Source organism: Anopheles moucheti, chromosome 3 (genome assembly GCF_943734755.1).
Source record: "Anopheles moucheti chromosome 3, idAnoMoucSN_F20_07, whole genome shotgun sequence".
Classification (NCBI taxonomy): domain Eukaryota; kingdom Metazoa; phylum Arthropoda; class Insecta; order Diptera; family Culicidae; genus Anopheles; species Anopheles moucheti.
In genome coordinates, this window is record NC_069141.1 from 13,088,803 (window position 1) to 13,103,162 (window position 14,360).

The 14,360-nt window shown below is 45.9% G+C and overlaps 4 protein-coding genes across 4 annotated transcripts; 1 reads left to right on the plus strand and 3 right to left on the minus strand.

Annotated features, from left to right (window-relative positions):
- Positions 1-4,278: 4,278 nt before the first annotated feature.
- On the minus strand, positions 4,279-5,195 carry LOC128301498 (zinc finger HIT domain-containing protein 1). The gene has a single exon (XM_053038016.1). It carries the CDS (start codon positions 5,193-5,195, stop codon positions 4,722-4,724), a length of 474 nt encoding a protein of 157 aa, XP_052893976.1. The 3' UTR covers positions 4,279-4,721.
- Positions 5,196-5,242: 47 nt separating this feature from the next.
- LOC128301499 (general transcription factor IIH subunit 5) lies at positions 5,243-5,634 on the minus strand. Its single transcript, XM_053038017.1, has 2 exons — positions 5,492-5,634; positions 5,243-5,429 (listed from the first exon to the last, which is right to left on the minus strand). Exons 1-2 carry the CDS (start codon positions 5,524-5,526, stop codon positions 5,243-5,245), a joined length of 222 nt encoding a protein of 73 aa, XP_052893977.1. The 5' UTR covers positions 5,527-5,634.
- A 696-nt stretch (positions 5,635-6,330) lies between these two features.
- Positions 6,331-11,381, plus strand: LOC128303520 (probable aconitate hydratase, mitochondrial). The gene is made up of 7 exons (XM_053040499.1): positions 6,331-6,385; positions 6,474-6,640; positions 7,921-9,380; positions 9,453-9,624; positions 9,917-10,128; positions 10,210-10,501; positions 10,562-11,381. Exons 2-7 carry the CDS (start codon positions 6,608-6,610, stop codon positions 10,754-10,756), a joined length of 2,364 nt encoding a protein of 787 aa, XP_052896459.1. The 5' UTR covers positions 6,331-6,385; positions 6,474-6,607; the 3' UTR covers positions 10,757-11,381.
- A 774-nt stretch (positions 11,382-12,155) lies between these two features.
- Positions 12,156-12,518, minus strand: LOC128305348 (neuropeptide-like protein 31). The gene has a single exon (XM_053042737.1). It carries the CDS (start codon positions 12,516-12,518, stop codon positions 12,156-12,158), a length of 363 nt encoding a protein of 120 aa, XP_052898697.1.
- Between the last annotated feature and the right edge of the window lie 1,842 nt (positions 12,519-14,360).

A 14,360-nucleotide genomic window follows, 5' to 3' on the forward strand; every position in this document is an offset into this window, starting at 1 on the left:
ATTCAATTATAACCTCACGATATTGGACCGTTAATTCTCCGCTCGGGCTACATTTCCCGGGGCTTCCGGGTTCGAGCATGTTTGTAGGGCAGCTTATCCAACACACATTGAAAACTGAGCTTAATTTCATTGTTGGCACTGGCGGGCGTGATGGGGAAATAAAAATGCAACCAACGTTTACCCATCTGCACGTCCATCGGTTCGGCTTCACGGATGCACCATATTTGCAGGCCGGCCGGGCGGTGGACGGCAATATGCAAACAGTTGGTGATTCGGTACACTAACTCCTCGCGCTAGTGGTGTGGTGTACGATTTCGTCTGGAGGGAAATTTATTATCAATTTGTTTGCAATGTTCTCCAACTGCTGGCCGGGAAGCACTTTGCGTGCACAATGTTGCACTGCCTCGAAAAAAGAACCACCACGCGAAGGCATGGTGGTGATGAATTGTGTTTGGTGCGAAAAATCTCCCCCACGAATGCTCATTACCATGCAAACGCGGTCGTTTGGGCGGTTCCCGGAAAATGGTAGTGGGCTAAGGGATGATGCTGGATAACATGCTCCAATCATCGGCGAAGCATCACCGGCAGGATTGCACTTTCGCAACACAACAGTATGGAAAATGTTGAAGAGTAAGGAAAGCTTTCAATTTTTTACCGAAATAATGAAAGTTGATATGCAACTAGTGCAACATGGAAATTCGTTTATTAACGAACGGAAGGTTAAATATATTTCGCAATCGTTTACAAAAATAATACGATATCCTCTATTACCAGTTGAGTATTTGTGAGGGATGGAACAGAAGAATTGGACTGTCATTTATAATACATAATTTCTACCTTTTCTTTGTTCTTCCCAATTTATGGTTGATGCACTCAATGGCGGATTAAGACATTCGGAATCCTTGAAGTTGTCGAAACAGTTATCTATTATTTTTTATTTACAAAAATATATAATTTTATATTTTAAGCGTTACGCGTTATAGTGTTTCTTACGAAAATTTATGTATAGAGACTAGCTTACTAGGCCCATTTAGAGGGCTACGGAGCAGAACTTTGAGGTGTACGCAAGGGAGCTTTCTTTCCGAGACTTTGCTGGTGTTGTTAAATCATGTTTCAAGTACACCTCCCTAACACCAATTTTGCCGTAGCAAAATTATAGGCCTCCCTTTAAAAATTCCGCCCTGGGCCACCAAAGGGATTGATCCTCCACTGCTCCCCCAAGCCCTAATCTTCACCCAAATTAACGCTGCAGTTGCAATTTTCCGAATTACTGTTCTAATTACCCGTTTTTCACACCGCAAATACTGATTGCGCTAATGCTGATACCAACCACCAATCGGCACAGCTCGGCACACAATCATGCGCCAGTGGACAGTAAATAATGCATCAAAATTAGCTCGGTTGCTACATTTCCGGGTTTGTAATTTCATGAACCGCTCACTTTTGAAATTGAAATTCGATGACGAGCCGTGCGAAGGTGGAAGAAAACAGCTCGAACTGATGTTAAAGGGGATCCGCAAAACTTCAAAGTCCACCCGAAAACCAGGAAAGGAACAACAGTGCATTTTAGCCATCCGGGGGGTAGCTGTGGGGTAAAAAAAAACATATAAAACTGGACGTTTCAAAATGCTCTCGTAACCATAGGACCAATTAAACGTTATTTACGGAAAAACAAACGAGTGAACAAACAAACGAAGAAATTGCCAATAATTTAAATATATACAAATGAACAAAATAACCGCGCGACAGAGATAGAGGACACAAACGAGAGGCGTACGTGAAAATCAAGCCGTTAATAGTGTGAAATGTCCCGGCTGATGGGGACCGCGTACACGTTCGTTGGTTAATTAGAGCGGGAAACTCATAAAAAAACCGGTCACGTTTACCGTTTCACTTGTTCAATTTTGCGGACGAGGGTACTGGAACCGGTTGCATGCTCGTGCTCGAAAAGAAAACAAAAACCGGGAAATGCGTAACAAAATAAATGTATCACATGAAGGAGAGAAAAACATACTGTAAAAAAGGAACAAAAAAGAAGAAAGAAAACAACACACAAACAGAGGAAAACCTGAAAAAGGATAAGCAAAAAGCGCATCGCGGAACAAACAAAACAGGTTTTGCGCAGGGTGGAGAATAACAAGTGAAAAAGCCTCGAACACGTGTACATTATAAACATATCAGCAACACCCCCGTACAATGCACGGGAAAGAAGAGAAAGTAACAAAAAAAAAAAAACATGAAACAAACACACAATGGGGATGAAGAATAAAAAAAAACGGAGAACCACCGCCATAATGCAAACGGAACCGAACGAAATAAAGCAGCATATAACGAGCGCAAACAATTCAATTCGATAGTCGACGAGCGGACAAGCGCCACGTTTTGTGTCCATGTGTTTGCGTGTTTGTTAATATGTTTCAAGGAATGGAGCAACAAAAAAGGGGAAGAAGAAAAACTAGCAAATCAAAGCATGGCAGTGGACATATTTTCCACTTTAAAAAACAAATATAAAATAGTAGGGGCACCGCGAGCAAAATGGTGGCAGACTGCCGTGCATTCCAGCGTAAGGATTTCCTCAACTCGGAAAACAAAACAAAAAACAAAAATCGGTAACAAAAATATGACAAACATGGGGAAAAATTGGTAAAGGGAAAATGCAAACGAATGCCGCCACAACTGGTACGCATGTAATTTAATATGCTATTTCTATTGTTTGTTTCCGTTTTCACTCCAACAGTTCGGAAAGTTTCGACGAAATGCAACCTAATTGCCAACCTAACCGACGAAATGCAAGTGGTTGATTTGGTTAGCTATTTTAGCAATGTCCTGCTGTTTTCGTTACCTTAAACCTTTGTTAGTAATTAAAGTCATCCGTTATGCAATTGGCATGTAAACTTTAATGTTCCAACCACTTACATTGAGCGATTAATCAACCACATTCCGGTCGGGTGAGGCATTTGGATCTGTGGTCTGTGCTTTTTGCATGCATTCATCGGCATCCGGCATGAATAAGCCGGCAAGAGCTGTTCAATAGCAGTTCAATAGCACACAACTCCTGTAAGTGTCACTTCCCACAAAGGTTACCGGTTCGGGGCGATGGGTGACACACATCGCACCCCCATCGGTTGGTGTTTGGTGTTATGGTGTGGTTCATTCTTTAAAGTTTTTATTAAACTCATTTATCTGCTTCCTGGGACGTTGACGGTATGAATGACGGCGAGAGGCGGAAGCTTATCCCGGCGTAACCGGATTGTTCGTGGGTGCTTATCCATCCGGATTATTTCGCTCCGATAGCCTGGGATGCCGGGTGATAAATTATACACCCACGTGTCTATTTTCCATCCCAGCATTTTTGTTGCGTTTTTCTTTTACTTTGTCGTCCGAATACAATAAAATTTGTCCGTTTTACCCTTTTTTGCTACTTCTCGTGCTCCACTGTAGCGAGCAGTTTCCGTATGTGGGGAGTCGGTTTTGTAGTGTGACCACGATTCTTTTGCGCGAATTTGGTGCACTTTTCTCTTTTTTGTTTTGGGTGGAAACCGCGCAAATTTAGTAGCTTAATCGACCGCGACAATGATGATATGCGTTGGTTCCTATTGTTGCGTGTGTCCGTTTATTGACTGGCCAACTTCACATGCATTGTCGATCGTTGGTTCGGTGTTGGAAAAACGGATAAAGGGAAAATCGAAATCGATTAAGTATTATATATAGAAGAAGAAAAAAATGAGACCGTAGCCGTAATGCGTAGCTAAATCTATAGTGAATACCTTCCTGGAATAGTAGAATTAAAATTTCCGCTTCAAGCCCGGTAAAACGACCACATGAAACGAAATGTGTGCGAATCGGGTTTTTGTATTTTATGAAACGTTCCCGGGCCACCGGCGCAGCCCTGGATCGTAGACCACTTTTTGTACTGCACACTGGCGATGGATGGTGACCGCGTTCGAAACGAGATTACCGTTTCCGAGATTACCGAAAACCGTTTAATCAATCGATGGGCGTTTCGTAGGAAGAAAACAGATAAACATCTCCCCAAATATATTACCTACACTATTAGCAAAAACAAAAAGCCGTGTAAATGATGGACGCAATTTCAGCAAACTGTCACTGCATGTTGTACACCACACAGTAAGAGGGACGAAATCGGATGGTAAATGGAAGAATTCGAACCATGTTTAATGTCGCGCTTAGTTAGGAAATTGTAAAGAATGGGCATGAGTAGCGGTGGGAAGGATTTAAGATTTAATCGCAATGTTACAATGTTTGTTTGATCGGACTCGGCTGAGGAGCGTGTTTAATCGGAGTTCTTTTCTGTTCAAGTATATCGACAAATATATATGATATATAAACTCGTGTATAAGTCTTCAAAGTACGTGTCGCCGCACACACATACACTGCACTATTGAGGGAGTGAGCGCCAGGACAGGGCCGGAATGCGATTGAGCTGAAACAGCTGAAAAAGTGTACCCCGTTAGACAATTCAATAATTTTTATGTCATATTTAGGATGCTCTAAATAAACATCATCAAAAGGAAACCTTCTTCGTTCCTGCTGTTTCGATGACAAACGGATACAGAGTCCGTACTCTTGCCTCAGTTCCTATTAACGCGAAAGGTGCCATGATAAGCTAAGTAAGGATTTGTTATGGGTTCCTATTGGGGCGATAAATTCACGTTTTATTCAATTTAATTTCCATCATCCATTATTAACACCCCTGCAGTCTAAGCGGTCCACTTCAGACACCGAGTGTCCTGATGCGTACCCAGACAACGCACACAACAATATCTCGTCCCGCAGGCGGTACACGTGTAACTGGATGGAAAGCCACAAACCGCACAAAAGTGTCGTTCTGGCAGGCGGGAAGGTGGTGCGGACGCACTGAAGTAGTTCGGCGGATCTGGTCGTTGCTGTTTCTCTTCGTCCAACAGCTGGGGGAACGTTTTACGATACTTTGCCCGATAGTACTCGGCCCCCTTCGTGCGGCGGTTCTTTTTCCTGCTCGGCCCACTACCATCCAGATTGTCACTAAACTTGGGCACCTTTTTCGACATTACCAAGTCGGCGTGCGGATCTTCGTGGAAGTTATCCTGCTCCAGTGCTTCCAGCGCCTTACGGGCACGTCGCTGGCGTGCAGCATCGTCCAGGGTGCGCTTTTTATCCGCCTCCCGGATGCGTCCCGATTCACGTCCTGCCATTTTGAGGGGGTACTACGAGCGAATTACGGTGGGGCTGGTATGTTAATTTAAGCGTCCTTCTCGTGCAGCGGAAAACTGATGCGATCCATCAAATCGTCAACGCGGGCCTGCAGTACTTCGACGATTTCGACCGAAATGAAGAGGTGCTTTTCGTCCAAATCTTGGATGATGAACTTTTTCCCGAGTGATTGCGTTTCGTCCAGGTGTAGCAGGAACTGTTTCATAGCAGGATCACTGAGCGAAAGAAAGAAACGATGCTGAGAATGGAATTGCTACTCTACAACAACTGGTCTTACCACTCAACTAGCACGCCTTTCATAACATTCACCATTGCTGAGTAAGGTAGAGTTTTCCTTATCGATGAACGTACGCGAAGCAATTGCTTAAAAATGTATTTTTCCTCCCGAAACTAATCCGTCGGCATCATTGTAAACAAAGTGCGTACAGTTTTGTTGACAGTGCCAAATGCCAATACCGAAATATCTATACAGCCCGGTTAGCTCATGTCGTTTTCTGGTCGCCATATTGAAAAATTGTTTGACACAAGTGGCCCAGACACATGCTGAGAGCTCGAGCGAGGTGAGAGATCGCTCAGCCTCAGAATTTGACAATTACACGCTTCAAACGCCAAACGAAATGATTATAAAAGCAAAACGGCGGTCGACTGTTTGTTTATATTTTCAACACTGCAGTTCCCGGCCATCATCTTCTAAGCCACTTTACATTGCAATGCTAAGGATTTGTAGCGCACACGCAGGTATACCACTTGTACAGACGAAAAAGGTCGCATAACAACGTGTTGAAGCTCCCAGGCCCAGTTGTCTCATGTTGCGTGTCTATTGTGCCGGATATATGTGCTCCCGATCGAATCTACCCGATAAGATATTTTTTTTTGATCTCGTGGGAAGAAATGAACCCACAGCACCCGAATAAGGGAGATACGGCGCTGAATATTTTCAGTAAAAAAATATGTGTGTACAACATTCTTCGAGAAACGTGTGTCTGAGCCATTAGCTAATTGTTTGACATTTCATCGCGCGTCATTCCAATGCTCAATCTGTTCTGATACCAAATGTCAAAAGTATCGCTTCGCGGTCCAGCCTCCTGCTTACAATCAACTTTACATCTGACATTCGCGGAAAACGGGCTATCAAAATTATTCTCATTCAATTCTCTCCCGGGTTGGTTAGGTAACATTACAAATTTCACACGGTCTTTCCCGACGACGACGGCGGGCCGCAATCGTTTCGCTAAACCTTTCCGTTTTCCATTCAACAGTTCATCTTCCAGCTGAGAAGGCTGAAGAGTACCGATTGTTCCGACCGTTGGTGTTTGCCGTAGGTGGTGCTTTAAACGACGTACACACGCATCTTATTTTTCCCGTACGCGTATTTCCAGTGTAGTGTGCAACGATGGTGCAGTATTCCCGTCTGCTGAACGTACAGGTATGGTAGTGAGGATGGCCAACTGTAGGACATTTATCCAAAAAAATACTTAAAGGATAGCTGGCAAGGACACTGCATTCCAACGCAATATAGCTGTGTGGTTCGACCTCTAGTATGTGCGTGTGGTTTGCGAAAAGTAGAACATTGGCCGAGAAAATTGTCCTCGCGACAATTGGTTGGTTAGATAATCGATCCGACTAAGAGAAAATTCGAGCTCTTTGCAATCGAGGGTGTTTTTTTGTCTCGCACCCCTTTTCCCAAGGCGCACACAGTCATCACATCAGGCCGGCTTTTGCGACGACGGGAGAATTTGTGAAGTTGTGATGCGGTGGATGTGAAAACGTGTGCTATATCCGTTTCCAAGAAGTTTAAATGGCGCCGCGTTGGAACTTTAATTTAAGCTCCCGTCCCTCCCCTTCCTTCGCTCCGACCCTCGTCAAACGAGTGTAGGTGTTCTTATTTTATCATCGCGGTCCGGTTTAGCGAAGGCTTATGTGATTGAGTGCCACCGTTCTCGTGATAACAGAAACTATAGTAGGCTAGACTGGAGCTTCTTTAGCCTCTTTCTTTACAGTCTCATTCAAGCTTTTTTTCCAGCTTGTGACACCTTGTGACGTTTGCTCCGTTTTTGTAGAAATGATAACAGCGATTGAAAAGAACAACAAAAAAACCGGCCTTTGCCGCGATTAATGAATGCGGCGTATTTCGAATGCCAGTTCAAGGCCATCGTCCTTGTGGAATGTCATCGGAACAGAGCTGCAATCGCGAGTACCAGAAAAAAGCTCAAGCCCATTCTTCCTACTTGGATGTTTATTTACGTTCATTTGCACGTTACGGAACGACCTCCCCAAAACTCAGCCGCAAATTTCTCGGTCATATCACGTGTGTCGGCTGAGGATCAAAGTTTCTCCCACAGCCTACCTCGGCCTGGTGTATTTTCTATTTTTGTTTACCTTTCCTCCATCACACTGCTGCTCGCGGTGACTTCCCCTAGTTCGGCGGATGTTTGCAATTTGCATCGATCACGTATCGCTTCTGGATGCTTCGGCACGGGAAACGGCGAGCGAAAAGCACCCGTCAAACAAGATCGTACTCAAACAGATCACTCATTAGACTACGCTAGGAATATTTTTGTTTTTACTGCATTGAATGCTGATTATGCTTATCAACAATTTAGCCTGGCTTTGTTTGTTTTGCAATTCCGGTTGATAGTGGTACTACTCTTTTGGCTTGTTACAAAATGATTTACTTTCTTTTTTCTTGGCTTTCCTCAAAAATAGGCCCGCAAGGTTGCCCGGTATGCCGTCGATGCACAGCAGCGCCAGTTCCATGCATCATGTGCCGCCGCTTCCAAGGTCGCTCTGTCCAAGTTCGACCAGACTGTGTACCTGCCGTACGAGAAGCTGCAGAAGAACCTCGAGGTGGTGAAGAAGCGTCTCGGACGTCCTCTCACCCTCAGCGAGAAGGTGCTCTACTCGCATCTGGATGATCCGGCCCACCAGGATATCCAGCGTGGTGTTTCGTACCTGCGCCTGCGACCGGATCGTGTGGCGATGCAGGATGCTACCGCACAGATGGCTATGCTGCAGTTCATCTCCTCGGGGCTGCCGAAGGTCGCCGTCCCATCCACCATCCACTGCGATCATTTGATTGAGGCACAGATCGGTGGTGAGAAGGATTTGGCCCGTGCAAAGGACATCAACGCGGAAGTGTACAAGTTCCTGTCGACGGCGGGCGCCAAGTATGGTGTTGGTTTCTGGAAACCAGGATCGGGTATCATCCATCAGATTATTCTGGAGAACTACGCCTTCCCGGGTCTGTTGATGATCGGTACGGATTCGCACACACCAAACGGTGGCGGTCTCGGTGGACTGTGTATCGGTGTGGGTGGTGCTGATGCCGTCGATGTAATGGCCAATATCCCGTGGGAATTGAAGTGCCCGAACGTAATCGGTGTGCACTTGACGGGCAAGATTAGCGGCTGGACTTCACCAAAGGACGTTATTCTGAAGGTGGCCGACATTCTGACGGTAAAGGGCGGTACTGGTGCGATCGTCGAGTACATGGGCAATGGTGTGGATTCGATCTCGTGCACTGGAATGGCTACCATCTGTAACATGGGTGCTGAAATTGGAGCTACCACGTCGGTCTTCCCCTTCAACAAGCGCATGGCAGATTATCTGGCATCGACCGGTCGTTCCGCGATTGCCGCTGAAGCTGGCAAGTACCAGAAGAGCGTATTGACCGCTGACTCCGGTGCCAAGTACGATCAGGTGATCGAGATCAACCTGGACAAGCTGGAACCGCATATCAACGGACCGTTCACACCGGATCTGGCCCACCCGATCAGCAAGCTGGGTGCGAACGCGAAGAAGAACGGATACCCGATGGACATCCGCGTCGGTTTGATTGGTTCGTGCACGAACTCGTCGTACGAGGATATGGGCCGTTGCGCTTCGATCGCCAAGAATGCGATGAAGCACGGTCTGAAGTCGAAAATTCCGTTCAACGTAACGCCCGGATCGGAACAGATCCGTGCCACGATCGAGCGGGATGGTATTGCGAAGACGTTCAAGGAGTTCGGTGGCACCGTGCTGGCAAACGCTTGCGGACCCTGCATCGGCCAGTGGGATCGTCAGGATGTGAAGAAGGGCGAAAAGAACACGATCGTGACGTCGTACAACCGTAACTTCACCGGTCGTAACGATGCCAACCCGGCTACGCATTGCTTCGTAACGAGGTCAGTGAATCGCTTTATAATTCTTGGTGAATATTTGTTAAATACAATTTAACATTTTTTTGTTTTAAACAGCCCAGAACTGGTGACGGCTCTGTCCATTGCTGGTACTTTGAACTTCAACCCACTGACCGATGAACTGACCGGTGCCGATGGTAAGAAGTTCAAGCTGGAATCGCCGTTCGGTGATGAGCTCCCGCAGAAGGGATTCGACCCTGGCATGGACACTTACGAAGCACCACCATCGGTAAGTGTACGGGAAGACACACACTATACGGAGTGCCACGTGATTGCGTCGTCCAAAGTCCTTACATTACGCAGACGCCTTCAGGCCACCCTCACTTTCTACTCCACTTCACTTTACTTCACTACAAAACGCGTGGCAGATTGCTTATCTTATCAGTCGTTGATGGTGTAGCGTATGATGGCATGTGCCATAACGCCTCTCCGATAGAAACGCGCTCGATTGGAAAGGTGTTATGTGGGTCAAGGTTCTAATGGCTTGTTTTTTCTTCATTTCTCCCTCGTCTACCGTACAGGATGGTTCTGGGGTGAAGGTTGATGTGGACCCTAAGAGCCAGCGTCTTCAGCTGCTGGAGCCGTTTGATGTGTGGAACGGTAAGGATATGAGCGAAATGACCGTGCTGATTAAGGTTAAGGGCAAGTGTACCACCGACCACATCTCCGCTGCCGGACCCTGGCTGAAGTACCGTGGCCATTTGGATAACATCTCCAACAACATGTTCATCGGGTATGGTTTAGAAATATTCTGCGGCCGGGAGGTAGCAATTTATTAATTATGTCTTGGCTATTGTTTTTTTTTTTGCACCAGTGCCACCAACATCGAAAACAACGAAATGAATAAAATCAAGAACCAGGTGACGGGCGAATGGGCTGGCGTTCCGGATGTTGCCCGTTTCTACAAGGCCAAGGGTATCAGGTGGGTTGCCGTTGGTGACGAGAACTACGGTGAGGGCTCATCCCGCGAGCACGCTGCACTGGAACCACGCCATTTGGGTGGCCGCGCCATCATTACTAAGTCATTCGCCCGAATTCACGAAACGAACCTCAAGAAGCAGGGTCTGCTGCCGCTGACCTTTGCTAACCCCGCCGACTACGACAAGGTACGCTGCAGGATGGAAGTGAATGAAAGTGTTGTGTAAACATGTTGTTTCCCATTCTAGATCCAACCGCACTCGAAGATCTCGATCCTGGGACTGAACAACTTTGCCCCAGGCAAGCAGGTGGACTGTGAGATCAAGACCGACGGTAAGGTAGACAAGATTAAGCTGAACCACTCGTTCAACGAACAGCAGATCGAATGGTTCAAGGCGGGAAGCGCTCTGAACCGTATGAAGCAAATCGCGGCCAATAAGTAAGGTGTAACATGAGAATACCCAGTGCTTTCCCAGTCCTTATCTCTCCCACCTCCCGTTACGACGGATATAATCTACCAAAATCCATCAATCACAATCGTGAAAGATGGACAAGCGGTTTATTAAGTCGCGACAACTATAATTTGGTCTAACATGGCGTCTACAAATCAGCCGGCTCGTATAAGGGTCGATTCTGATTCGCTAGCCCGTACTGGAGACCGTTTTGTGTGTGTAATTGTTTATTAATCAATGAAACCATGTTTAGTCGCGCAGCTTCTGTTGCCACTGTTGTAAATAGAGCAAATTACGATCCCTTCCGGGGGGTATTGATGCAAGTACACTTCGCGCGTGCCCCGTCTCTGCTGCTTATCTTCGATCCGTACCTAGCGATCCGTCAATTGGTTGGGTAGAGATAATTACCTCAAAAAGAAGTTTAGACACTAACAAACAAATTACCTAAGATCCCGGATGACGGTTCATCCACACTTAAAGGCTACGTACTACCGCGCACTACAATGAATGCAAAACTCTTTATCGTTTAGATGAAAGTGTACGAACTGCGATCGTTATTAGCATGTATCTCTTAACTTACTAGAAGAAGAAGGATAATAAATTTTTCTCCATTTTATTTTTTGCCTTCGTTTGCTTTTCATTGCGCACCAGTCAATGCAGTGAACTCATAATAGTAGATTTTGATCGTATCGTTCTTTATTTTCGAGATTCTCTAGACAATAATGAGCCTATACAGTGTTGAGTAAATAAATGCAATTAAAATTTACTGGTATCAATTAACAAAACGTTCGTGCATCTATGAAAGAATTGTGGTTCTTGCTTAGTTTTACACATGATTGCCTTTGCCAGGATGAACTGATCGTATTGCTGTATTTTGGGAGATTCAGTTCAATTCGAATAACATCTAATACCACATCTGTGAGGCTGAATGTAGATAGTATGGGTGGTTTTAACTGCCCTTTATGTAACGAACCTGAAATTGGTGTACGAATAATCTTTAAAATAGCGACCTTTGTCCAAGGCGAACAGGTACACAAGAAAGGAAAGTATCAGTGTTACAGGAACGAGTTTTTATTCGTAAAGTATGGGTTAACACGATGAATCACGGACATTTGTAGTTTGCGAAAGATTTCGTGAGTATTAACACTGCGCATTTGATGTATCGTTTTGTTTCTTTTTTTTTTATTTCAAACTGTCCATTTCTCCTTCTCCTGCATTATCCACAGCACTCTACTGCTCACTTTCTTTACAGGGCTGTTTTAATTTTAACAAACAACATAACACATTTTGGCATATTTGGCTGTAACTGAGTCGATGAGTCCGATCTGTTCGTCCGTATGAAATCTGCCCTGCAGTTCGAACCTGTGCCGTTCACTTGCACAGCGTTGTTTTAGCCGAAGAATCCACCACCGAAACCGGGATAACCACCGTGACCGTGACCGTGACCGTATCCATATCCGCCATAACCTCCATAGCCATGTCCGCCGTAACCGTGACCATGCCCAAACCCATGGCCGCCATAACCTCCGTATCCATGACCACCGTACAGTCCGTAGCCTCCGCCGATGCCCGGATATCCATGTCCATGTCCGCCGTATCCGAAGCCCGGATATCCGTGACCGTATCCCCCATATCCACCGCCGAAGCCCAGATAATCGTGGCGCTTGCTACGGTCCGCTGCCGTTTCCTCCGCTCCTGACACGATGCAGGCAAGAACCGCCAACACAACACACAGCACAATCTGGATCTTCATTCTGCGTATGGAAGTCACCGTTCCAACTGTTAATACAAAACTGTGCACACCCGTGTTTCTCTGTCACGAGACGATCGCTGGATAACGTGACTCGTTCGGTTGCAAGATCTTTTTATACGCCAGCAATGATGCTGGGAGGAAATTTCGTCTCGATCGTTTGTGGAGAAGGGATACAGGGGTTTGTCCAAACGCGTGCGGGATCGATACGGTGTGGGGACGCCACAGCGCCCGGCGGAAACAATCTCGCGAAACAATTCGCTGTCCGCAAGGTCACACTATGGCCACCGGTCGGTCTGTCTGTCGTTTGCGGGCAGCGAAAGACAACAACTCCCAGGGCCGCCGACCTTAATGGTGGGAAAGACCGTACCCACAAATACACATGCACAACGAACGGCCGGTTGATTCATCTCGAACTAGTTTTTTGGGGGGTACTACTGTACCAAAAAATACACCCACTTCGGTGATGTCGCAATGATTGCGCGAGCCCTTTCGTAGGGAACTTGGGAAGCTTGGGAATAGTGCGCACAGTGAGTGTTGTGTTTGTATGCTATTCTTGGCTGGGAGGTGCGTTTTGTTTATGCATGTTTCGTTACTTAATCACGTTTGTTTATTGACGGTTAGTACTTTTGTCGCCATAACCTTCAGAAACTCTGAAGTAAACTCTTTAGAAATTGAGAATTATATGATATAATTTCGAGAATACATTACAAGCAAGAATCCTAGATAGTGTTGTTAAAATAGTTCTTTAACTTTATTAGAAATAGTCATAACATCAGAAGTCATTCCATGTTGCTTCCATTTACAAATATAATTTAGAACTGACGAGTGCAAAGTATCGCAACGATTCAATCAGATTGTTGCAAAGAAAAGGGAATCGAAAAAAAAAACAAACAATCGGTGCACTTTTATTTTACATCCCAAAATCAAAACCTGCTTCCGTAGGAACAACAGACCGCGTAAAAGCAAGCAACACCAAAAACACACCACACATGCATAGGCTCAGTTGCACATGATCTCAGCCTCAGCTCAGAGCGAGAAGTTTATCGCCAGGCCCTTCCGCCCTTCCCCGCTCGTTTCGAGCGATTCGGCCTCGCCCCTCCGTCCGCCACCATCGTCCCGTCGGTTGCGGCAATTTATGCCCAGACTCCCGATCGTACCGATCGGTGTGTCGAGCGTAACGTTCGGTGCATTGAAGCCCAGCTGAGGTCCACCGACATCTACCCCAACGCCGATCGTCTTCAGTATGTCACCCAGGTCCAGGCTGCGCTTGATCCGCTGTAGACCACCGTGGCTCAACTCGGAAGTGGCCTTGTCGATGCGCGATGGAACCAATGGCCTGGAGAACGGTAGTAACGGTGGCGTGGGAATTGCGCTTCCGCCAGCCGGCAGCAGAAGACAAACCGCACACAGTACTGCACCGGGAAGCATGATGTAGCGGGTGTACTGTAACCACCAATGACTAGCCCGTTTATGGGTGGGTTCACCCCGGTACAGAGCGATTTTCATGCTACGCACCCGGTCATTTGCTCCGGGTTTGTTTTAATTGTTCCGAAAATTAGTGTTCGTTCGTTCGTTGTTTTGGTAGAATGATTTTGTCCTATTAAAGTGCGTTTAGGAATAGTTTTGCTTCGCCGATAGCTGATGTGGGCTAATCGTCACATCCACTATCGCAGTAGTCTGAAAATTAAACATTTCTTGAAAAATGAACACTTTTTAGCTGTAGAACCAAAGTTTAATATTAACAAATTAAAATAATTTAACTTAAACTTTAACTTCAAAAAAGTATTTTTTTTTCAATGGACTACAGTCTGCACAGACTACAGTTTGCAAATAAAAAGAAAC